This window comes from Eublepharis macularius, chromosome 11, assembly GCF_028583425.1.
Source record: "Eublepharis macularius isolate TG4126 chromosome 11, MPM_Emac_v1.0, whole genome shotgun sequence".
In the NCBI taxonomy this organism is placed as follows: domain Eukaryota; kingdom Metazoa; phylum Chordata; class Lepidosauria; order Squamata; family Eublepharidae; genus Eublepharis; species Eublepharis macularius.
The window spans coordinates 45610511-45635538 of NC_072800.1; the positions used below are offsets into that span (position 1 = coordinate 45610511).

The window sequence follows — 25028 nt, forward strand, 5'->3', positions numbered from 1 at the left end:
GCAGCATACATAGATTTTTCTTGTTTCAGTCATTGCCTCCTTATTCAAAACTATATACCAACAGCAGTCAGGGGGCTAGTCCCCTACAAGTCAAACACTGAGAAAAGTTTTCCAGTAGTGCTCATAAGAGTTCTGAGTGCTCCAGGCTGAAACTGCTATAGTTTACGTTGGTTTAACTAGCAACCACAAATTGAGTTGTAAGTAGTGGTAGTTTTCCAGGGAAAGATTGAGGGATGTGGAGGAAAAGATTCCTGTATTGCCTACAGACAGATGGTTAAGGTACAGCTCAAGTTTCCAAAATAGTATGGCCAATGTACATAGCACTGGAGTACGAAGACTTTGTTTGGGAGTAATTCAGTATGAATTAAGAAATGGGGCAAACCCCATTTTTTACAGTTTCCCCACTAGGACAGGTGCAAGCAGCCATTCTGACTTGACATTTCAGAAACATGCTTGTGCATGTAAAAGTATCAGCAAGCCTACTTGAAGCAAAGGAGATGAATTTCCAAATGAAGGAAGAAGACATGCAAGGTAGAATAATGACCTTAAAGTATCATTTTGGGAGAAAGATAGGAATTTGAGATTTAATGTGGCAGTGGCAGCTGCTAAAAGAGATTTGGAAGCACGTGGTGATGAAGGGCATTTCCCTTGTAGACATGAGCACGAAACAGAAAAAGCCCTAAAAGAGAGTTTCGTGTTTCATCGCAATCCATGAATCGTGAATTATGAAACTTCACAAAATTGACACGTTTGCCGAAACGATTCATTAGTTTCATGATTTGTCAGAACCCAGGGCATTTCAACAGCCCCCATCTTACCCAGAGATGCCAAACTCGCAGGGAGACATCAGCAGGCTCTTCTCCACCCACACTCCCAGTTGATCAGGAAGGGTGGGAAGGAAAGTGCTGCCAGAGTGCATGACTGAAATGGGGACCAAGAGTTGCTGGATCAGAGGAGGACGAAGGACCGGTCATGGTGGAGCTGGGCCAGGAAGACAGAGTGGGGGTGGAGGGGAGGAAAAAAGGCACCCTCACCCAAAGACCTTCCTACAGCAAGGCCAAGAGCTGGAAATAAGATGCTCCTTTCAGTTTCTTTAAAGCAGCAGCAGCCAAAAGCACACTCTCAAATCCTTCCACACACTCTCCCACTCCAATCCCAGCAAAATGCTGACATAGATCAGAACAGGAGGTCTGTAGTTGGCTGACAGACCCGCCTAACAGGGTTTGGAGGGGTGAGATTAGTGTGCCCATGGCTACAGAAGGCCCACCTCCTTAGTTGCCTAGGGGATTGACCCCCAGCTCCTGGCTGTATAGGGCAGAGTGGAAACTCTCCATATGGCTAGGAGAGCTGCCAGTCAAGGGTAAGTGGGCTATGATTGGGGTTTCCAATGGCAACAAAAGGTCTGGACACATTGTTGCCTAGGGAATCAATGAATCGGTGCCAGCCTGTCTGCAATTATGAACCATTCATGAAGCTAACGAAACAGGCCCAAAGTTGTGAATTTCATGATAATTTTGTGATAACCATGGCCCCACAAAACGCTGTTTCACGATACACGAAACGGCCTGTTTCGTGATGAAATTTGCTTCGTATTTCGATTCGTGCCCATGTCTGTTCCATTGCTGGTTGTGGCTTTAGTCTTTTAAAACTGGACCAAGCAAGTTACTAGGAAATCCACTATAGAGAACAATCCAGTGAGGAAAAATGGAAGACAAAGACAAACTAACAAAGCATCTTTTATTCATATGGTTCAAATTTAAATTGTTGAATAGGTTCACAAAAATTGTGCATATTTCATTTAAAACATAAATGTGCAGTATTTATAGCAATTTTGCTTTCTCAGTGGCTACATAATGAGAAGAAATGTCTTTGAATCAGCTTTCTTTAAACAAAGCATTTCATCTTCGCAAAAGACAGCAGAGGCTGAATCATTGCACAGCTTGCTTTAAAAATATACCATTGATATCCAAGGTCAATGATGCTTATTGTGATGAAACAAAATTGTTTTTCCAGAGACTGAATTCACATCTCCTTGACATCCATGTTTTTAAACTAATACCTTGCTTTTTAAATGTATCTCTTAATGACTCTGTAACATAATCAATCCTCATTTTCCTAGTGATTGTTGTGCAATTTTTTCCTCGTACCTTGATGGTTAAAACATAGATATTGATCCTTGTTTGATGGTTGTAATCATTTTGTGCATCCATATATCAAAACATTCAAAGGTAGCAAAAAGATATACAGTGCTTAATTTGTCAAAATATTTCCTCCAAATCTGGTTTCATGTCTTGATACTTTCTAACTACAACTATAACTTAGGAAAGGTCATTCTGTCAGAGGAGCTGAAAGGGGGGAAAGTATGTCTTCACCACTAGCAGCCATTTTTCTCATCCTTGGTTTTTCTGTCTCTGGAAAGCTTCTGTCTTTACTCATAAGGGAGATCTGTGTGGAAGTTGTTGCCGTGACTACCCCAAAAGTTAGTTCCTTCTCCTTGCCTCCATGGGTAGGGAAAGACTTTGTCCTCACTTTAAAAATATCATTGAAAGCTGTGGGTTCCCCCCACCTCCAGTCCAGTGAATGATAGCTAGTTGTTTCTATTGGAGAAAATGTATCAGTGGTAGCAGAGAGTTAATCTCCTGCAATGAATGCTGAGATCATTAATAGAAGAGATAAGGGAGAAAGTTTTGCTCCATGTGAAATATATCCCCAATGGCAGTGAACTTACCTTTTCCCATACTACCACAATGGCTATCCCTGAATTCTGTGGAACGAACAGGGAACCCACCGTGCAGGGAGATTCCTTAATTGTGTGCAGAGGGCAGAAAGACCCAGAATCTTCCTTTTTAGCAGTCTCCACACATACATAATACACATATAAAGAGATATAAAGATATATATATATATACATATACATATCTCCTATCCCCTCTTCAAATCTTTTAAGCTGCCTAAAGGTACAGAAATGTCAGTTGGATCAAGATCTGGATGGGAGTCTGTAGTAGAATAGCAAGATTCAGGTACAATAGCACCTTAAAGACCCTGACCTGGATAGTTCAGGTGAGCCTGATCTTGCCAGATCCCAGAAGCTAAGTAGGGTCGGCCTTGGTTAACAATTGGATGGGCGACCTCTAACGAAGACCAGGGTTGCAGAGGCAGGCAATGGCAAACCACCTCAGTCAGTCTCTAGCCATGAAAACACCACTAGAGGTTGCCATAAGTCAGCTAAGACTTGAGGGTACTCTCCACCACCACAGCACCTTAAAGACCAACTAGATTTCCAAGGTATGAGCTTTCAAGAGTCAAAACTCTCTTTGTCAAATAAATATAAATAAGATTCCATGGAATGTTTGAGCTTTATTATGTTCCTAGAAACTTGAACAGATTGGTGACCCAGCAGACAAACTAGTGGTAAATCTACTAGCAGAAGAGTCTTTCTTAGCTGATTGGAGTGGTAAGAACAATCCCATTATTTTTAGATAGCTTTATTTTAAATATATATATCCCTGTCTTTGCAAACATCACATGTCCTCAAAGCAGCTTACAAAAAACAGGATATTATTTATAATGAAAACATACATATACAACAATAACTAATAAAAATGCAAACTCAAAATGCCCTGGTAAATAAGTAAATCTTCCCCTAACACTGGAAGTTTAACAAGCTCAGCACAGGAGAATAACAAAGTTTATGGTTAAAGGGGTCCTCCAAAGCTGAATGGGGAGGCTCTGTTAGCACCAGGCAGTAGACTAAGAAAATGGTGCCAGGCTTCATATTTGAAGCTTGTTCTATGTGGCCACAGTGAACTCGGGACACCATCCACTGAACCTAATTCTTGTGGAGGTCCACTAGAAATCTGGGAGATGTGCTTGGAAAACATTGCTTGGTCCTGTGTTGTTTTAATGTTATTCTGAAAGGTTTAGCTTTGTGCAAATTGCTAAAGTGATAGTTTTACAGTCATATTTTTTGTTCTGCTTTGTTTTACAGTGTCGGTGCTAAGGTTGCGCCACTGAACATAAACAAAGTTTCCAATAGCTTATTAAATTTTGGCCGAAAGCTGATTTCCCCAGCCTTGGTTTCAGGTGGTGCTACAGTGCCAGCTGCAGGTAGCAGCGGAAGCTTTCCTTCTTCTTCAGCAGTACCTATTAGGAGTGCAGTGGACCTTCCGCAGCAGCAGCAGCAGCAGCAGCAAAGAATGATGAAATCTGAAAGTATGCCAGTTCATCTAAGCAAAGGTAACGATATGGAATTGCTTATTTCTGTAAGTGAGCTGTGCAATAAACTAAAGCAAAAGGTCTTTGTACAGTTCTTTGAGGCGGTTATTTCACGATTAAGAGTGAACTTGGTTCTTTTTTCTTGCTCCAAGTGATATGAATCTCTCTTCTAAGCCTCCTTACCTCTCCAGTTGTTCTTCCACCCTCAAATTTCTGCCTATAGCATCATTTACATTCCTTTGTAGTGTTCCAATCACTTTTCCTACCCCCTATTGCTTACTTCTTTCGGCTGCTGCCTTCTACCTCCTTCACTTCCTCTCTGGCAGTGCAGTTCTGTGCAGAGTTACTCCAGTCTAAGACCATTGATTTCAGTGGGCTTTAGACTGGAGCAACTCTGCAAAGGATTATACCTCAAGTCCTCTTGGCCCTTATTTCTCAAGGATCTTCTTAAGTTACAGTTAGTGGATAGTGTAGCTGCACTAAAATGGCAGTTTGGTGTAGCGGTTAAAAGAGTTGTAGGACTCTAATCTGGAGAACCAGGTTTGATTCCCTGCTCCTCCACTTGAAGCCAGCTGGGTGACCTTGGGTCAGTCATAGCTCTTCAGAGCTCTCTCAGTCCCACCCACCTCACAGGGTGATTGTTGTGGGGATAATAATAACATACTTTGTAAACCACTCTGAGTGGGCATTAAGTTGTCCTGAAGGGCGGTATATAAATCAAATGTTGTTGTTGTTGTTGTTATAGAGTCACAGCCTGTATTCAGCCTCATGTTTGCTTCCATCCTTCCCAAGTCAGCAGTGCTGCTTGCCTGAAAGACACCTTTTACAAGAACACATTTGCCTGATGCATAGCAAACACAGCAACAGAGAGAAGAAAAGATTAAGAAACAATCTGATACTTATATAGAAACACATTGATCATACTAAAATTTAACTAGGTGTTGCATTGCCCATTCTGTATTACTTCAGCATTATAGAGGCTGTGCCTCAGTGGAAGAGCCTCTGCTTTACATGCAGAAAGTCCCAGGTTCAATCCCTGGAATCTCCATTTGATAGGACCAGGCAACACGTGATGTGAAAGACCTCTGCCTGAGACCCTGGAAAACCACAGCCAGTCTGAGCATGCAATACTGACCTTGATGTACCGAAGATTTGATTCAGTTTAAGGCAGCTTCATGAGTCTGCGTATAGGTTACATGTTGGGTGTCATAAGAAATCATGACAGGAGGAAGCAAAATAAATCATTGGGTGTCCTTACACACAAAGTCTTCTCCTGCAGGATCGTGGGGCTTGATTCTATGTCATAGGAGAAGGAGGGGAGAGAGAAAATGATTTGGAAATGCTTCCATTGACAAATCTCCTCTGCCAGAATTCTATAAGCAAGCCAGATCTTGAGCAGGCTGTTTCCCCATCTGCTTCCTAAATTTCTCTCCCCCTGCCCACCCACCCACCCTGCTGTAACTGACTTTAATTTCTCTCAGCATTCCATGCATCCTGAACCATGCTCAGTCCTCATTAAGCTGATTGAGGGAGAGGTGGGAAGTCTTTTTCTTTCCATTAACTTGCCAAATCATATTGTTCTGCATACTATGAATATTCAGGAACCTCTACTTTTGTCTTTTCAAAGTATACTGTAGATTGCCACAATCACCATTAGCTGCAGTCATAATCTGATGTGTTGTATATAAGCATGGAGGCTGCAAATGAAAGAATGTGATGCATGTTATACTGCCATTTGGGATTAGCATACTCAAATCACTTTGTAGCCTGTATTCCTCCTAAAATAGTCACTTCTCAGTTCAACAAAGTACCAATAGCTCCTATTGTCAACCAGAGGAATGGAAATGTATCTGACTTCTTTGGGTGCTCCACTGTTAACTAAGAGTGTCTCTACACAAGACATCTTACACAGGGATGCTGAAATGTAGGGAGATGCAATGTTAGCCGGGAGACATAGTTTTAAAAGACATAGCCTGCAGACATCGCTCCTCAGAGAGTTTGTTGTTTCTTCTTCGATTCTCCAAAGGCTCTGTCAATTTCGCCTCTCCTTGACAGAGCCTTCCAGGAGGCAAAGATGAAATTAACAAACCCTCTGAGGAGCAATCTCCACCGACTTTGTCTTTTTAAACTATGCTTCCCGGCTAACATTGCGTCTCCCTACACTTGAGCATCCCTGTGTAAGATGTCCTGTGTAGAGAGACTTGTGTAGAGAGACTCTCAGATTCCACAGACCTTAAGGAACAGATTGTTGCTGCTTCCTTTGCTTACTGAGAGGTGAGATAATCATAGAAGAACCACTAGTTTCAGTAAAAGTGGTATAGATTCTGTCGCAATTAGGACAGCGAGTTGGATCTGGCATAAAAGGCAGTGTCTCAGATATGCTGCTATTGGTTTTGCTGTCACACAGAATCGTATTCATAATCAGCTGCATAGGCTTGAATTCTATGCCATGTGAGCAGAGATGCACTGCATTAATGGTAAATTTCCTCCTCCCCCTGCAGACTTTCATGACCTCTGAAATCATGTTCTCATAGGTCAGTGGACCCCCTGAAACACCACGGGCTTCAAAACAGAAGGCTGCAGTGAGAGGGGAATTAACAAAATACCGTTTTTCCAGCAGTGGAAGTACCTAGTAAAAGCAGAAAGGGAAGTTAGGACTCAAGCCATCGTAACTAATTAGTTGAAATTGTTAGGGAGGGGGTTAGAATGTTGATTTCTTTACTATGTGTTTTTATTAAAATATGAATTCTACATTAATACAGAAGGTAGTTAAGAAATTGCTACTAATTGCTAAAACCTTTATAACAAAAATTAGCTTTTTCATCTAGATGTTGAAGTTCTTGCCACCAAGCTTGTCTTCATGCTCCTGGACTGATACACCTGTGTTACACAAGCTTTTAGAAAGAAATAGATTAATTGTGATACTTTCCATTTAGAAAGAAATAGATTGTGATACTTTATAAACTTTATAAACATTAATAGCATTTTTATATGGATCTGGCCTTACTATAGTTAAATAAAATGGCACATAGTCTTTGTTTTGGGAAGCTCTAAGAGAGTCGTTTGTCATATAAAAGTGCCACCCTAGAAAATCAGACCAGTAAATGAAGGTAATATGAACTGTTCCGAGAACGGATCCAAAAATTGATTTGAAAGGTTTTTAAAGAATTTCTGAATTGTTGCTAATGATAGTGAGTGAAGTTACTGAAGTTCTGCAATGATGTTACTGAAGTTCCCAAGCTCAGACAGGAAGTTCATAACATTTGCCTGCAATCAAATATGAACTTTGGAGCCCAAAGAGCCTTTTTCTAGTTTTGGACATAATCTCCAACTCCTTATGTGCTTCACTGTCCCCTTCCTTACTCCCAAATATGCCTCGCCACTCCCTCCATTGAATGCTGCAACAGCAGTGTCATAAATGCAATGAGCCCTAGGAAATGGCAGTGGCATGTTCACTTTCTGGAAAAAGCATGCCTGTAATGCACCCTGTGATGTATTAGTTGGTATAGGGAGAAAAAAAGGAAGGGATGCAGAGGACAGGCAGTGTAATGGGCTCCCAAATTTAGAAATGAGTTTGAAAAAACCAAACTATTGGAAAATGTATTTTGTTTGCCAAGCCAGTTCCAAGCAAAGCTGTTAGACTTCACCCATCACTGGTGGTAAGAAGTGCCATCAAGTCATAATTGACTTATGGCGACCCCTGCTGGGGTTTTCAAGGCAAGAGACTAACAGAAGTGGTTTGCCATTGGCTGCCTCTGTAATCCTGGTCTTCTTTGGAGATCTCCCATCCAATTACTAACCAAGGCCAACCCTTAGCTTCTGAGATCTGATGAGATTGGGCTTACCTGGGCTATCCAGGTCAGGGCTCATCTCTCACTAGCTGTTAGTAAACATTCGCATTGGTCAATATATGATGGATCACATCATTTTTAATGTCTTTGGGACATCCTAATATCACCCAATCACATAGACAATGATATTGCGCCCCATGATCTTTTCTCTCCATCAGAAAATACTTCTCTTAGGATGTATCCATCTATCAGTGCACTAAATCTTCTGTAGCCTTACATGGTAGACTGTAACTCTCCACTCAAACTATTGTTCTAAGCACACCATAGAGTTGCTTTCACTTCTCTCAGCAGTCTTCAGAGTGAAGCATCTAAACCCAGTGTTCTGCGATCACATCCCCACACAATAAGAATGCATTAGAGGTGATATGTCATTTTCAGAGATCCATAAACTTCTGTTATTTGTATTTCACACACACACACACACACACACAAGGTCTAGCAGCCTGTCTAGGCTCTTGACCTACACTTGGATTTCACAATTTTCATCTTGGAAAAAACTGGTTCACAGATGTATGTGGTGCAAAGACTGTGAACATGCCTGCAGCAATTTTTTTAGGTTGATAAGTGTATCAGGTAGCCCACAATAGAAATTGAACAGACTATTTTCTTTGTAAATGTCTCTGAGATTATCACTGGCTTGCAAATCAATTAGTTCCATCTGAAAAAAGTTACTTGCTTCTTCTGGTGCTACTTCAAATGGATTTTGAAACATTCTTATTTCTTTTCTGTGCTTTTGGCAATCGGTCAATCTGCAATAGGTTCAGTGCTTTGACAAGTCTTTCAACATGGAATTGTAAATTCCCGCCCTTCTCAAATTTTAGTTCATTGCAGCATGAGAAGTTTGAAAAATTTCTTTTACTAACTTGCTTCACAAAACTGTTTAGTTTTGCTTCAAAAGCTTTCAGTTCAGAATACATGTCACATACAAGCTTTTCTTTTCCCTGCAGCCTTAGATTCAATGCGTTCAGATGCTCTGTGATATCAGTTAAGAAAGCCAAATCAAAAATCCATCCAGGGTCAAAAAGTACTTCTTGACCTTTTCCTTTCTCCTTGAGAAAGACATCAACTTCATGACGAATACTAAAAAAACATTTGAGGACTTTGCCTCTGCTAAGCCACCTAACTTCTGCATGGTACAATATGTCTCCATATTCTGCATCTATCTCAGGGAAAATTTTGAAACTGATGTTGAGTAAGGCCATGATGCCTGATGTAATTAATGCTGGATACAACAATAAGCATCACACTTTCCCACTGAAGTATCTTACTACACAAGGCTTGCTGATGGATGATGCAGTGAAATTGCATGGGAAGCATACCATTTAATTTCAATATCTCTTCACTGATTCTTGCAACTACACCAGTTTTACTTCCCACCATATTTCTTGCACCATCAGTTGTGATGCTTTTCAATTTATCCCAAATCAGACCAGGATTTTCTACTGATTCACACACCTTCAACAATATGTTTTTTTCAGTTGTAGTGCCTTTCAAACTCCTGCAGTGCACACAACTCTTCTGTAATTCTGAATCTGGAATCTATTCCCCTGATAAATATTAGTAGTTGAGCAGTGTCTATAAAGTCATTGCTCTTATCTAATGCCAAAGGAAAAAAATAAAAACTTTTTGCCTTGGCAAAAAGTGACATAATGCAGCTTTTCTCCTAGTTCTTCAACACACCTGGTGATTGTAGATGCAGATAAACTGACATAACTAACACAAGATACCTTATCAGGACACATTTCCTCCGTTACTTTAACCATGCACTTTTTAACAAATTCACCATCAGTGAATGGCCTACCACTCTCAGCAATACATTTAGCAATATGATAGCTGGATAGATAGGTTCTCCTCAATGTGCTTTCTAAAACTATTTTGCTGCAAAAACATTGATTTGTAAAAGAAGTTATCTTATTCACTTGCACCTGTCCTTGATATATTGAGTAGCTCTTTCGATAGGATTCAAAGTGCCTTCTAACATTGTACTCCTTTAACACTGAGACAGTTTCCAAGACACATCAGGCAAACTGTTTTATCTTTGTTTAAAACAAAAAAGTACTCAGCAGTCCATTTGTCATTAAAGACACGGTGCTCATCTGCAATTTTTCGTTTCTTTGAAACAGCACTTTCTTTTGCAGACATCTTCTTAACAAATTTTTAGCACAGCAGCAGTTGCAGAGTTTCAATATTATCCTTGAATAAATAAAAATATGAAAAGTATAGTTTTAGGGGGTCTAACTCTTCCCTTTCCCATCAAACTCACCCCATTCTAGCTGCAATTAGCTGGGGAGTTTCATTTTGACTGTGGTAAAGAAGAGACCCCTGCATCTACAGTTCTCAGGAGCATTGGGCCATATGCACAGGCTAGGAAGAATTTTTTAAATGGATTATGAATCTGACCTACCAGATGGCAGAGTTGCAATCCTATGTACATTGAATACTATGAGAGTTGTTTCTTAATAAACACACTACTTTGAGGTTTAAATCTACACATGCTAATACTTTGAGGGTCCTCCAAAAAAGGGCCGATAGAGAGAAAGAGCGAATGAAAGGGCAGCCCCCAACCTGGAGCAGAAGACATGCCATTAAGTTGCCTTCAGATGGTACACGGGGTGTATATACACATCTCTGCCGGCTAGCTTCTCAATCATGAGAAGCAAAATGGCAGCCAGGCAGAGGGGAACTTGGCTGGAGGAAGATGTGGGAAGGGGGATCCTATTAGCTTCCCTGCTAAGGGAGTACTCCTTCACACTCAACGCAAGGGGCCACTCACCAACTCCTGCAGTCACAGATGCATGAGAAGACTGAGGGAGGCTGAGGGAGGAGAGGCAAAAGCAAGCAAGGCAAAAGTCAGAGCAACCAGCTCTTGTTGAAGAAGGATGAATACTTTTGCCTGCAGCAGTAACTTCACCAGTAACCTTGGAAGCCACTTGGAAGAGCCTTGATGGGTGGCGCCTCTAGAAAAGTTCAGTATGCAAAACACTTTGTATCTTTTTTTTTCAAAAATACCAGCCCTTTTACTGTCCTTTTCCCACCTTTTTTGCAAAAGACATCTCCTGTACTCTTTCACACAGCTGCTTTATACTCATACATAGCCATCAACGTGGTAATGCATGGAGAGGGGGAGTGCAAAAGCTGAGCAGGATGGGTAGCCAGCAAAGCACCCAAAATTGCCAAAATCCTGGTATGAAGGATAAGACCAAGAGGAGGCTGGCAGAAGGAACCATGGAGACTGGAAGAAACAATGTTGTTATTGTGTTTTTTGCAAGAAAGGGACACAAAGAACAGCACTACTGGTGCCTCTTGAAACAGGAAGAATAGTGTGGGTCTGAGAGAAAATGCCTTGAGGGTGATAGCAGCAAACAAGCAGGTTGGAGGGCTGCACAGAAAGAGCTTGGGGGCCACATGTGGCCCGCTGGCCGCAGGTTGGAGACCCCTGCTGTATGGAATATGTATAAACTAAACAAGCTTAAATAATGAATTTTCAATATGATCTCAAAAGATTCCCTCTCTAATGTTACAAAATTGTAATCCAATTAAGTATCCATGAACATTTTTCCCATTATTATTATTATTATCTAAATTCCTATTCTGTAAAGTAATGAACATGACTCCTAAGATTACATTAATTGCTGTTGTTTTCTTGTCAAGGATGTGGTTCATTGATTTCAAAACATAGTTAACCATAGCCCCAGATGTCCAAAACATAGCCCCAGATGTCCTGGAACATGCTTTTGCAGCCGTGACTGGTTGGTTGAAGCAGAGTCGGCTGAAACTGAACCCGACAAAGATGGAGGTCCTGTCCTTGAGCCGGGGGATTAGGTTCGGGACTCCGGCTCCTGGCCCTCGATAGGGCGCTGTTAGTGCCAGTTCCGAGGGTTAAGAGCCTGGGGGTGATCTTGGATTCCTCCCTGAAAATGGAGGCACAGGTCACAGCGGTTGTCAGGTCCCCTTTTTTCCATCTGCGGCAGACCAGGCAACTTGTCCCTTACCTGTCAACCCGTGACTTAACTACAATGATCCAAGCAATGGTCATCTCTAATCTAGGTTACTGTAACTCGCTCTATGCGGGGCTACCCTTGTACCTGACCCGGAGATTACAGCTGGTACAAAATGCAGCAGCACGTGTTATTACGAGAATAAATAACACCATTCTTACACAAGCTGCATTGGTTGCCAGTAGAGTACCGGATCAGATTCAAGGTTCTGGTATTGACCTATAAGGCCATGTGCAGACTGGGACCAGCATATCTACGGGACCATCTCTCCCCATATATTCCCCAGAGGACACTCCAATCAGGGGCCAAACAGCTGTTGGTGGTCCCTGGCCCCAAGGAGGCCCGCCTAGCCTCGACTAGAGCCAGGGCCTTTTTGCTCCTGGCTCCCACCTAGTGGAATGCTCTGTCTGCTGAAATCACGGCCCGGCAGGACCTACTATCTTTTCGCTGGGCCTGCAAGACAGAGTTGTTCCACCAGGCATATGGCTGAGGCTGGGCCTCCACCGGCCAGGAAAAAAGTGGTGTATAAATCTTAACCCTCCCTGCAAAGGCTGTCCACCATCCTGTTTTAAATGTGTTGTTTTTAATGAACATTAATTTTTAATTGTATTTTTAATATGTTGTTATCCGCCCTGAGCCCACTCGCGGGGAGGGTGGAATATAAATTTGAAATAAAATAAATAAAAATCTCATATTCTATGTATATTTGAGAGCATGGCCTAAAACTGGAAGCAATTATTATCCTAAAATAGTATGGAAAATATGCTAAGATTCTAGGCTTCCTTGTTTCAGAGTTCTCAAAAGTGGTTAACTATTTTAATGTTTAAAAATCACATGTCTGAAATAACATCTCTCTCTTTTTCCCATTCTTAGTTATAAGCAACTGGAAGATTTAACTTGTTCTGTTACTATAAAGTATTTTTTTTAACTTTATTTACTAGGAGATGTAGTTACAGGCAGTGATGCCCAAGTGTCAGTTCCTGTCCAGAACCTAAGTGCTCTCCAAGCCACAGTTGCAACAGCAACTCATGGTATGTTTCTGCCTGTAACATTGTCATTGAGAATCCCCAAACACACATTGATTTCATTTGTCTTGTGTTTATTTTCGGTGTTTGCCATATATCGTTTCTCCACTGAGTGGCACTGTTGTTTAAAAAAACAAAAAACTTTCTCTTCATTCCAGTAGCAGACATAACCAGTGTGGATTGGATCATTGGGCTCGTTTCCTTAACACCTGGATTGTGGATTTAAAAAAAAAATTATTCAGTATTATCCATACATGATAGCATACCATTCACTTTTTAAGGAATCTTAGATTTTAAACTTCTGGTCTTCATGAGACAAACAGACAGACAGACAGATAATAGCACTTTTCAGCATATATATAATAGTTCAACAGAAAACTTCATTCTGCAAATCATTCTTTCATTAACTTTTCCTGCAAATGTTGTGTCTTTCTCTTCTAACACAACTATATTTCCTCAGGTGATCAAGTTTTCACTTCCTTGCCTGTACAGAGCCAAAAGATTTTGTTTGCATTTCTATTCTTGTCCAAGTGGCTCAGTTTTTCAATGTACTTCTAGTTATCTTCTCTTTGAGGGGTGTGTGGTCCAAGTCCATGATACTGGGGCTGAAACTACATGTTATGATTCTTAACAAGTTGACTCACTCACGTGTCAGCTGTGAGGGAATTCTTTCCCTATGCTTGCAGGGCCCCAGTCTGGATCAGGAGGGACCACAGTGCAGGAGGGAAAGGTATTATTCACCCCCACCCCCCGGTGCTGTTTTCCTGATCTGCAATGTCTCCATGGAAGGGGCTCCATATGTGCAGATGGGCTACATGCACAGTCCCCCAGTGGGGCAAACAGCAGCCCCCAGAGGTGTTTCAGGTAAGAAATGGCACAGTGGGAACACTGAAACCGCTTCTCCCTCACACACCATAGTTCCTCCTGATCCAAGCTGGGACCCTAGGCATTTGGGAAATGAGCTGATGTGTGACTATCGGAGTCAAAGTCAGGTCAGGGGAATCCAGGCACAGCATCATAATGTATAGTTTGGGCCTAGAAGAAAGTGAGCAGAAACTTAAGGTTGTTTTTAAGGGTCCAGGGAACTGCAGCTGCTGTACAGGTGGTGTTGGCTACTGCAGATGTGAGAACAAAGGAGCTGTGGAATACCACAGCTTGTCTTACCAGGCCCAGGGAAGTTACCCACACTGACTGAATTTAAGCATAGTCCTTTTATGTAGTCTTGGTAAATCCTGCTCTTAGCATGCGAGTGGTAACATTCTAGCACTGCCTACAGTCCCACAGGGTAGAAAGACAGCTTCAGAGGTAAGGGAATTCTGCTTAAATTTTAGCTTAGTTGGTCAAGGAGGTTTCACAGTCTTGATCAGACCAGCATAGCTTCCTCGCTGTCAAGGCTAAACACACTGTTAGTGTTAAATGACACGATATTATTGGTTATTCAACATTTTGAACATACACACTCATACGTCCAAATTTTGTGAAAATACAGCAATATATAATTCGCTACCTCTGTTCTTTTGAACTTTGTCTGGTCCTTGGTTAAGAAAGCAACCATATTTTACATTCAGCAAAATCACATGGCAGAACTAGTTGCACCAATTGTACTATTTGCCTCCAAATTGTGGTTTCCCCTTTCTTGTTAGCAGGCATTGGTGCTGCAAAGCCTAGTTTGCCCATTTTGGACATAATAGCAAACGATAGTATTAGGAAGTGTAGGAGCAAATTGGAGTGTGGGGAAGGGAGGGGGCCACATCCATCTGGAGGATTTTTTCTGTGAACCAACCCTCTGTCCTGTCCATCTCCTTCTCTCTGTTCTTTCTGTCCCTCTCTAGGAAATACTGAGTGAACGTGCCTTTCCACCTATTTTATAGATAGGCCGATTGGCCTTTGGCCTTAAGAGTATAAATATTGTAGAAAGACTAATTTGCACAAATATTAAAATATATCCTATAGTGATATGCCTCCAAGTACAGAATGTTCAACCTTTTTACATACAAATCATGCAGTTTCCACAGCTGAATCTTTTAAAACAGGTTTTCTTACCTGACAAGGCAAGCAACTCAACAAATCTTGTAATCGCTGATTTATTTTCAAAGGAAGAATCCAGGTAATTTGGCTCAGGGTAATCTCATGAACCAGGGGATTCAAAAATTTTAAACAGACCTCTGGATATAAAGAACAGAACATGGTAGACAGCATTCCTCGCCTCATTTGACCTGCAAACTCACAAACATAATTCAAAATATATTCTTCAAGTCATTTGTCCCCATTGTCTGAAACCCTATCTGTATACAGATGCAATATTTTCCATCTGCTTTTGATCAGACTTTTAGTTGCCAGCTGACCTTCTATTATTGAACCTGCTTAATTTTCATAATTATGGAATTAACTTTGCATTACCAGGAGCCCTTAAATAGATCTTTATCATCATTCTGCTCTTGTATGCATAAATGAGATAACATTGTTGCATCCATATGTTGAATTTTGAGCCAATAATCAAATACTTTTGTAACATTTTTACCCTCAGCACAAATTCCTGAAGCTATAATCCTTTAAAAGAGGGATTAGACAAATTCATGAAAGATAGATCCATCAGTGGTTATTAGCCATAATAGCTAGATGAAAATTCTATGTTCAAAGGAAACATGAGTAGAGAATTATTTTGTGCCATTTTCTGATTGGGTACCTCAAACCGTTCCACATCACCACCACCATCTTTGCACAAATACCTTCTTTCCTGACATCTTTGTTTGCTTTGAATTTTCAAATAGGACTATTGTTTTGTATTTTTAATTATTGTTTTCTAGACATTTCAAATCCAATCATATTTTCAGCCTTCCAACAACATGGAGGCCAAATACATTTTTAAAAATCATTTTAGTTAGATAAGAAGAAAATATTGTGGTATAATAGGGAGAGTCCATGCTGAAGAAAGTTTTTTGCAATGGATTGACTCCAAAGGCCTGCATACACGAAAAGAAGACAGTGACACAAGCAGTATCTATTCCTTTCTTTCTGATGGAGCCCCCTATTCACTGTATCCTATGCCATTCTCGAGGGCCCCAACCATCAAAAATGGCTTCTTGGGAGAATATAAAGATTGATGTGAAGGAGGGAAAGCCACATTCCATGAGCAGAATTCATTCATCATTCTTAAGATCAGCATTCAGAATAAAACCTTAACATGAAATATTAATGTAGAAGATTAAAGCTAAACTCTAGTTTGCGAAGTAATCTCCAAGATATCTGTTTGCACTTTCTAAAACCATAGGTGATTTCTTATAGTTCTTTTCCCTCGGAGACTGCTTCCAGGTGTCCTTTTTTCTGAGATTAGGTGTTCCTAGAAATCTAAAGGTTAAATAACTTGATTAAAATTAGCATTTTTGGAACAAAGACCTCATGATTGAAACTTGAAGTCTCTCTTCCCCCCCCCCTCATTTTTGTTTCCCCTGTTTGGTCTGTTTCCAAGGTATACTTCCACTCCCAATAAAATATTGGAAAAAGCAGCTTCTTCCTGTGAAATTCTCTTCTCCCCTTCTATACTTTTTCTATATTTTTAACATTTTAAATTAATAAAATAGACTGGAAAGAGTGGGGAGTTTATCAAAGGTCTGATTCATTAACTACTATTGTGAATAGATCCGTTCATAGCAGTTGACCTGAAGATACTTTATCAAATTGCCCTTCATACTAACTAAACATTCCCATATGGGAATAAACTGACAAATGACCATCAAGAACCTTAGGCTAAGCTCTTACAAACCTCGTTTTATAAAGTTTGAAAAAATGAAGGCAGAAATAGCCAACTGCATAAGCTTGCAATTATTCTCGAGAAGCAGATGTTAAATCTGGCAAAGGTCAGCACTTCTTGTTTTATGCACAGTTGAAGGGCTTTGTTCAGCATGATGGCTTTTTGTTGCAGTTAAATTAATGTGTGCACAATTACAAATTATATGGACTTTGCACAGCCAACAATCAGTCTTTATCCCATCCATCCTCCAAAGAGCTCAGGGCAGGATATGTGGGATTTTTATTCATAGTCTCTGTGGATGTACAAAGTATCATTTGGAACTTTCTCGAGCTAATCAAAAAAATATTTTGGTGCCTGACACCCAGTTCAAGAGGAGGGTCTAATAAACATGCCTCAATGGGTATGTTCCCAATCAGTTTTCATAGAATCACAAAGTTGGGAGGTACCTCTAGGGTCATCTAGTCCTGCAAAATGCAGAAAATTCCCAAAAACCTCCCCCCCACACACACACAGTAACCCTTACTCCATGTCCAGAAGATGTCAGAACTCCATCAGGATTAGAGGTGGGCACGATCCAAAAAAAATTAACAATCCAGCTGATCATGGATCGGGGCCGGCAACGATCCCAAATAAACGATCCACACCGATCATCTCCTGTTCCCGATCCGTGGATCGTGGAGGCAAAAGCAGAGGGGTGCCCTGCTGTTCCCAACGATACAGGAACGGTGGGTGATGCCGGCGGCATCTGTGTTTGTGTTTGGCCGTCTGTGTTTGGCCGTCAGAGCTGCCTATCAGAGTTTGCAGGGATGAGATTGGAGTGCCCATGGCTACAGAACACCCCCTTCCCCCTCCCTCCCTAGGTGTCTTCTCCCAACTGGTGACTGCTTTGCTCCTCCATGGTTGGAAGGAAGCCCTGCTGATCAAGGAAAGCTGGGCTTCCATTCGGGTTTCCAGGGCAACAGAAGGAGGGCAAACACAGCTCAGGCATTCCCCTGGCTCTGTTGCCAGGGGAATGGATTGCTGGCGCCTGAGTGTCTGGCTTCCCGATCCGAGCACAATCGCCCCGATACAGCCCCAATCAAGGCCCCTCCCGACTGCTGCATCATTGGCCATGGACGAGCACGATCCGCCAATTCACAATTGCGCGATCACCATTATCGTGGGTTTTTTTTTTATCATAATGCGGATCGTGCCCATCTCTAATCAGGATCCCTAGCCAAATTGGCCTGGGGAAAATTGCTACCTGACCCCAAGGTTGCAATCAGCCTTACCCTGAGCATGTAAGAAGAGGCCACAAGAACTAAGCACTGATTTAACCCTTCCTGTCCTCCCTCTCACCATCTGCCTAGGTTCACAGAATCAGCATTGCTGTCAGATGGCCATCTAGCCTCTGCTAAAAAACCTCCAAAGGAGAGCCCACCACCCCAGTTAGAGTAGCACTGAGGGACTCCAAAGGACTCTCCAAAGGAGAGCCCACCACCTCAATTAGAGCAGTATTGAGGGACTGCTCTAACTGTCAGAATATTCTTCCTAATGTTTAGCCAAAAACTCTTTTGATTTAATTTCAACCTGTTGGTTCTGGTCTTACCTTGACAGCCCTTCAAGTACTTGAAGATGGTTATCATATCACCTCTCAGTTGTCTCCTCTACAAGCTAAACATACTGAGCTCCTTCAACCTTTCCTCATAGGACTTGGTCTCCAGACCCTTCAACATTGTTGTTGCCCTCATCTGGACATGTTCCAGCTTGTCTATATCCTTCTGAAAATGTGGTGCCAAGAATTGGACACAATACTTTAGGTGAAGTCAACCAGAGCAGAGTAGAGTGATACCATCACTTTGCGTGATCTGGACACTATGCTTCTGTTGATACAGCCCCAAATCTCATTTGCCTTTTTAGCTACCACATCACACTGCTGACTCATGTTCAGTGTATGGTCTACTAAGACCCCTAGATCCCTTTTTCACATACTACTGCCAAGACAACTCTCCTTCATCCTATAATTATGCATTTGATTTTTCCTGCCTACATGCAGAACTTTGCATTTATCTCTGTTGAAATTCATTTTGTTTGTTTTAGCCCAGTTTTCCAGCCTGTCAAGATCATCCTGTATACTGACTCTGTCTTTAACTGTATTTGCTACCCCTCCCAATTTACTATCATCTGCAAATTTACTAAGCATTCTCTCTATTCCTTTATCCAAATCATTTATAAAAATAGTTGGTTTCCTTCCAACCACTGCAGCAATCATTTGGGAATCCCTTTTCATCCATGCGGCTTGCTGCATACAGCCTTTCACCACCTTGGCTAGCTTCATGCACCCCCAGTGACCACAGCCTAGCTCCCTAAAGTCATAGTTCCACTGCCACAGCTCTGATACCATGTGCTGTTATGTTCTTTATCTACACCACTGATGACAGCATCCTCACCAGAGGCACTGATGGCTCCAGAACTCGCTCCTCCTCATTCTCTAGGATACAGGTATAATTCCACAAGTTTAACCTTGTAGGCTAGAGACAGAATCAAAAGCCTCCTGCTTGATGGTGAAAAGTTATTTAACAGTGAAAATGACAATACAAGAGCTGTGGCTTACTTGTAACACCACCTGATTGCATAAAGAGAGACAACAGCAATATGCCCCAAGACAACAATGATTCTCTTGCTCATCATATGAGCAGTGTTCTTCCCTTTCAGATGAGCAGTGTTCTTCCCTTTCAGATAATATGCCTCTAACTACAACTCTTCCTGTCAGCACTCCCAATCTGCAATGCCACCATGAGCATTTGAAACACAAGGGCCCCTACATGTTGTCTCCCTATATATCTAATACTCAAATACTAAACAAGGTGATATGACAACATATATTGCATCCTGATCTCCCCATGGTAGCCCCGTTAGGCATAGATCTCTAAGCCACTCTATCAAGACTGAAGAATTTTACTACATTTCCACCCAGTCAAGGATTTTCTGTTTCACAGCTACACCCAACATCTGCTATGCGTGACCTGACATCTGCTATGCTCAGCCGCACAGCCTGGCAGATCTCCATTTAAGAACTGTCACCCCACTTCCAAGAGCTTATTTTGAACTTTAGGAAACCATGTTCTTTTTTTCACTAAATGGAAGCCTTTCTCTTCATTTGTTTGATCCCATGACTGAGCGTCATTAAACTTTTCTTGGTTTTTGGTCTTGGAATATTTGCTGCCCCTAGATTCAGACAGCCTCTCCTCTCTCCTAGTCTGCCTGCTGGCAATCTTGACCCAATATCCAAGGTTGATCTCTCTTCTCAGCCTGTGACGAAACAAGTCCATCAGCCTTCTTTCTTACTCCAGCCTGGAGCCTTTAGCTCAATCTCTTACACCTGATAAAATGTCCCTTCAAACTGCTAGCTGCCTGTGACCTTCATCCCTTTGCTCTCAAGGTAAACTTTTTTGTACCTATAACCTCAAGGAGATGAGCCAGCAAACATTGTTTGCTTCATTCAGACCTTCACACACATTGAAACAAAGTCATGTCATGAAATGAATGACTAAATGATATGAGATCCAACTCTGAAGACACCTATGAAAGGATCTGGTCCAAACCATCTGTATTTGTGAAACGCTATTCCCTTGATGTGAGATCCAGGCCAGAGGCCACCTCCAGAGAGGGTCAGCAATCTCATGACTCCTCATCCAAGAAGATTAACTTGCTGGTGTCCTATGAGAAAGAACAGGCTGCTTTTCTGTAAATGGCATTATTCGGATGGTCATCTGAACAGTCACAAATTGTGCCTTTCTACTCCTCAACTGGTTTTCTACCTGCTTGTTCTACCGGATGAGAGAATAGCTAAGCAGGAAAGTGTACCACATTTATCAAGGCATGCACATTAGTATTGTTTTCTCAAGTTGGGTGGAGCATGGTGCTATAGAAGGTTCTGAATGATGGTCCGCACAAACACAAAATGTATTGCTGTGACTGGGCATACTGCCATTCAAAAAGCACCAGTTACAGGTGTTCCTTTTCCAAATCATTTTATCCTAACAATAACCTACCTGTAAAGTAAACCTGTCTCTCATATCCTTATTTTTCCGTTCTCTAAGAAACTCAAGGCAGCTTACATGAGTCTCCCTTCCATTTTATCCTCACAAAGTTGTGAGATGATAGGCTAAGCCTGGACCTACCCAGCCCTAGTCCAACAATTTATGGGGTATCATATATAACAGAGGTGGCCAAACTTGCTTAATATAAGAGCCACATAGAATAAACCTCAGATGTTTGAGAGCCATAAGACAGTAAACATTGAAATAACTTTAGAGGAAGAGGTGGGTTTGGGGGAGTGCCATGAAAGTGACATCACTGGAAGGGGTGGGTTCTCCTTTCCCACTCTCTCTTTTCTCCCGACAACCTCTGTGGGGATAGCTTGCAAGCTTGCCTACTTCCCCCTCCTTCCCTGCTAAAATAAACTGTAAAGGCACGGTGATGCTCAGAGACCTCCGGGAACCACATGATATGTCTAGAAGAGCCACATGTGGCTCCCAAGCCACAGTTTGGCCACCCCTGTATATTATATATGATACCCCAGTGGCTGTCCATGATAGAGTGAGAGAGTTTAGTGGCTCAAGTTACCCAATAATTATCATGGTTGAGTGGGGATTTGGAATTTTTTTGACATTGGTGAGGTAGAAAGGCAGTTCCTTAACCTTATTCCTGTAGGGATTATATCTGCTCTTATGTCCATTTAAATTCAGTCAAGTCTTTTGTCTGTGGGAAGAAGTATGTGTGTGGCAGGAGCAACTCTGATCTCCTGATCCAGATAGTCTATTCTCCTCTTCTGGATTTGCAGCCTCCATTTGGTTACTGGCTCCAACACACCATAGCCATCTTGCACCAACTTCCCATTCTCAAAACCCCAGCAACTCAACGAGATCGAGGACTCTAGCAATAAACTATGCCACAACCCTCTTGTTTTTATGGCCTGATTCTATCATCAAGCATTCTTGTCTGTCCTTCTCTTCTGCCCTTCCACACTTTCAGCATTTCTCTGCCGGATTCTTCTGCCCGCTGCCTCCAGAGTTGGAGGGATGTAATTGGTGCTGTTGCCACTTCTGCCAATCCAGCCAGGCCAGGCATTCCTTCCCTTCTGGTTGGGGGTAAGCAGGGAATAGTTCCTCCCCACTACTACCCCTTTCTTGTCAAACTAAGAATCTGCTGCCTTTCCTTCTGCCTGGAAAAACTCAGTTATTTGCCCAGTTGCATACTCAGTCAGCAGCAGATGGTCATCTGCAACAATTTATTTTAAATCTAATTGAATTCATTATGTATGAAGGCTAGATGACATCTTAGGCTGTGTACATGATCAACTGAGTCTTTGTGAAAAGCAAACCATAAACAGTACAAACAAATCAAATGGTATGGTGGCTGTTTGTAATGAATGTCAGGTGCAAAGGTATATTTTTACCTGTCCTCTCCTGTTCTCATGAGGGCTTTTTGTGGGAGTATTTTGCAGCAGTACTATATAATGGTTTTGCTAAATGCTGAAAACATGTCACATTCGCTAGCTGAGGCTTGGTTTGAACTTGACACTGTTGAACAAAAACACTCATGGGATTATGCACTAGCACTATGTCTTGTTTTAACTGAGAGCCAAGCTACAAGTGATGCCTGACACATGTTGGACACTTGTCAGCTTCCCTCAAGTTTTGATGGGAAATGTAGGCATCCTGGTCTTGCAGCTGTAATGGAGAGCCAAGCTGTAAAACCAGGATACCTACATTTCCCATCAAAACTTGAGGGAAGCTGACAAGTGTCCAACCTGTGTCAGGTGTCACTTGTAGCTTGGCTCTGAGATGTAAACTGTACCCCCCCTGCCCAAATCCATGCATACTTAATTACCTACTAGTGCCAAACTCACCTAAGCTATACTTCCTGTTGTGCTAACTAAGGATGCATATCTACTTTCAACAGATGACAGCTCAGTTTAAATGAAATGTTATGTGTGTGCAAAACCCCAGAGGGCTTTCATCTTAGCCAGTATCATGTATTGGCAGTCCTTACAACACTTCTGAAACACATGGATTATAATATTTTATTGCTGGGGGGGGGACAGGGAAAACTGCTGTAGCTGAGATATAGTGGGCTACTCAGGCTACCACATGGGTTCAGGGCTGAGCAGCAGTTTATGGCTCTGCTCGTAAAAATGTCTCTGTACCATCTAAGCAGTGTTGAGATATTATTACATTACTGTCTTTCTCACATGGTACTCAGTTGACTTGATTAGATTACATGCTCAAGAAATGCTGAAGCTCTGGTTTATGCATTAACTTGTTGTGTTCTGTGTGGTACTACCTTCGAATTTCTGTAGATTTCAGGTTGTTTTTAAAGTCTTAACACCAGAGACTGAGCAGTAAATGCCTGCTAATGGTTCCAAAATTAAGACCATTCTCCCTCCCTCTTCCCTCTTGTGTGCACGCACTCAAACACCCCCACATACATACACTCTCTCTTTACCTCTTCATCTGTCACTCTTTCATTCCTTGCCTCAATATTCCTAGTCTACCCAACCTGACTCCTCTTTGTCATAGAATAAAACAAGTTGATTTTTTAAAATTATTGAGCCCAGAGTTTTCACAATGCAGAATCTTTATAAATGCATTTTGTGTTTGCTTTGGAGGCTTTTGGATGGAGAGACCTGGCTCTGTGTGGGTCTATCTGTCCCACAAGAGTACTTCAGATCTCCCTATATATGTGGACAGATGTGCTTTGATGTCATAAAATTTAACTCTGTATTGATCTGTTTGTGAAAGACACTGAGTGACACTTCAGATAAAGAGCACTTTGGTGGCAGTGTTTTCCATTGATCATTTATGTTCTCTGTTTGCTTTACAGGGCAGGGTTCAAAAAATGTCAGCTCTTCTCCAAGCATTGAAAGTTTGTCTGGAGGACGGGAATACACAGGGTCTCCACCTTTGTCGGCAACCAAGAAAGAGTCCTTTTTCAGTACTATTTCCCATTCTCGCTCTCACAGTAGAAGTATGAGCAAAAAGGAGTCAGTAAGTATCTACCACCTGTCAGCTCTATATTTATCTCTCATCTCACATTTGCTGTGCTCTGTTTTTACATTTAAGTACTTGCATTACTTACACTGGTTCATGTTGCTTGGTGGAGCATCAGCACAGAAAAAATGTGTTCAAAACATTTGATAATGGTTCTTTCCTCTGTTCTCCAGCTCCTTGCAGTTCTTAACTGATTAGCAGGGCCACCTTAAGGAGATTTATACTCTTTTTAACCCCATTAGCTTCAGGGGATTTTGAAGGGTGTAACTATGGCATTGGAAGCCTCTGGATGCTCCTGGTTTCATTTTTATTTAGTACATTTTTACGGCATTCCTCCTACAAAGAGCTTGAGGCAACATACGCGGTTTGCCCCTCCTTTTTTTTTATTCACACACCCACTCAAAGAGCTCGGTTAGTCTGAGCGAGAAGGACAGGCCTCAGATCACCCAGTGAGTTCATGATGAGTGGAAATTTGAGCCTGGATCTCCCCAGATGTAAAGTGACATTCCAACCATTACACCACACTTGTTTGCTTAAATGGGAACACACCTTGCTCCCTCTTATCTTCTTCAAAGCTGGACCTGATTTTGATTCTTCACTATCCAGTGGGTTCACTCTACTGCCTTCACATATTGGCAATCCTCTCTTCTGCTTTCTTTGCTGTGATTTAAGAAGAGTTTGTGTGGAACCACACACCAGCATCCTATACAAGGCAAGCAGGGCAGAATCTGCAAAGCTGTGACTCATGTGTGACCCCTCCCCCCTCCTGTTTCTTCTTACTGCAGCTTTTTGCCAGTGCAGTATGGCACTGGCAGCAGAGGGCAAGGCCGTCCTGCCTATCGTTAAGTGTGACTGTGCTTCTGCCGTTGCTATCTCCTCCCTGTCCTAAAATAGCCCTTTCCAAGTCCCAAAATAGCAGCAGGAGCCATTTGTGCTGCAGACCTGGCACTGAAGAGCTGAGCCAGCTCTGCAGCACAAATGGTTTCTGCCGCCCCAGGGTACAATGCGAGGCAGGCTGCCATCACTGGAGCAAATGGACAACATGTCCCTTGAACAATGCAGCGATCCTCTGGTTTGTCACCACTGTGCTGCACAGCATCAAATCAGGTGATACAGCAGCAGTAATGAGATGAGTCATTTTCAAGCAACAAATA

The 25028-nt window shown here is 41.9% G+C and overlaps 1 protein-coding gene across 8 annotated transcripts in view; it reads left to right on the forward strand.

Moving 5' to 3' along the window:
- The window catches only part of TBC1D5 (TBC1 domain family member 5), a 452638-nt gene that overhangs the window by 389389 nt on the left and 38221 nt on the right, over positions 1 to 25028 (forward strand). For 7 of the 8 annotated variants that reach the window (XM_054991058.1, XM_054991057.1, XM_054991064.1 and 4 more), the window contains 3 exons: positions 3989 to 4236; positions 13006 to 13095; positions 23708 to 23871. In XM_054991058.1, coding sequence (XP_054847033.1) covers positions 3989 to 4236; positions 13006 to 13095; positions 23708 to 23871 — 502 coding nt within the window. The remainder of the gene's footprint in view (positions 1 to 3988; positions 4237 to 13005; positions 13096 to 23707; positions 23872 to 25028) is intronic. The other variant, XM_054991065.1, reaches the window with a different exon arrangement.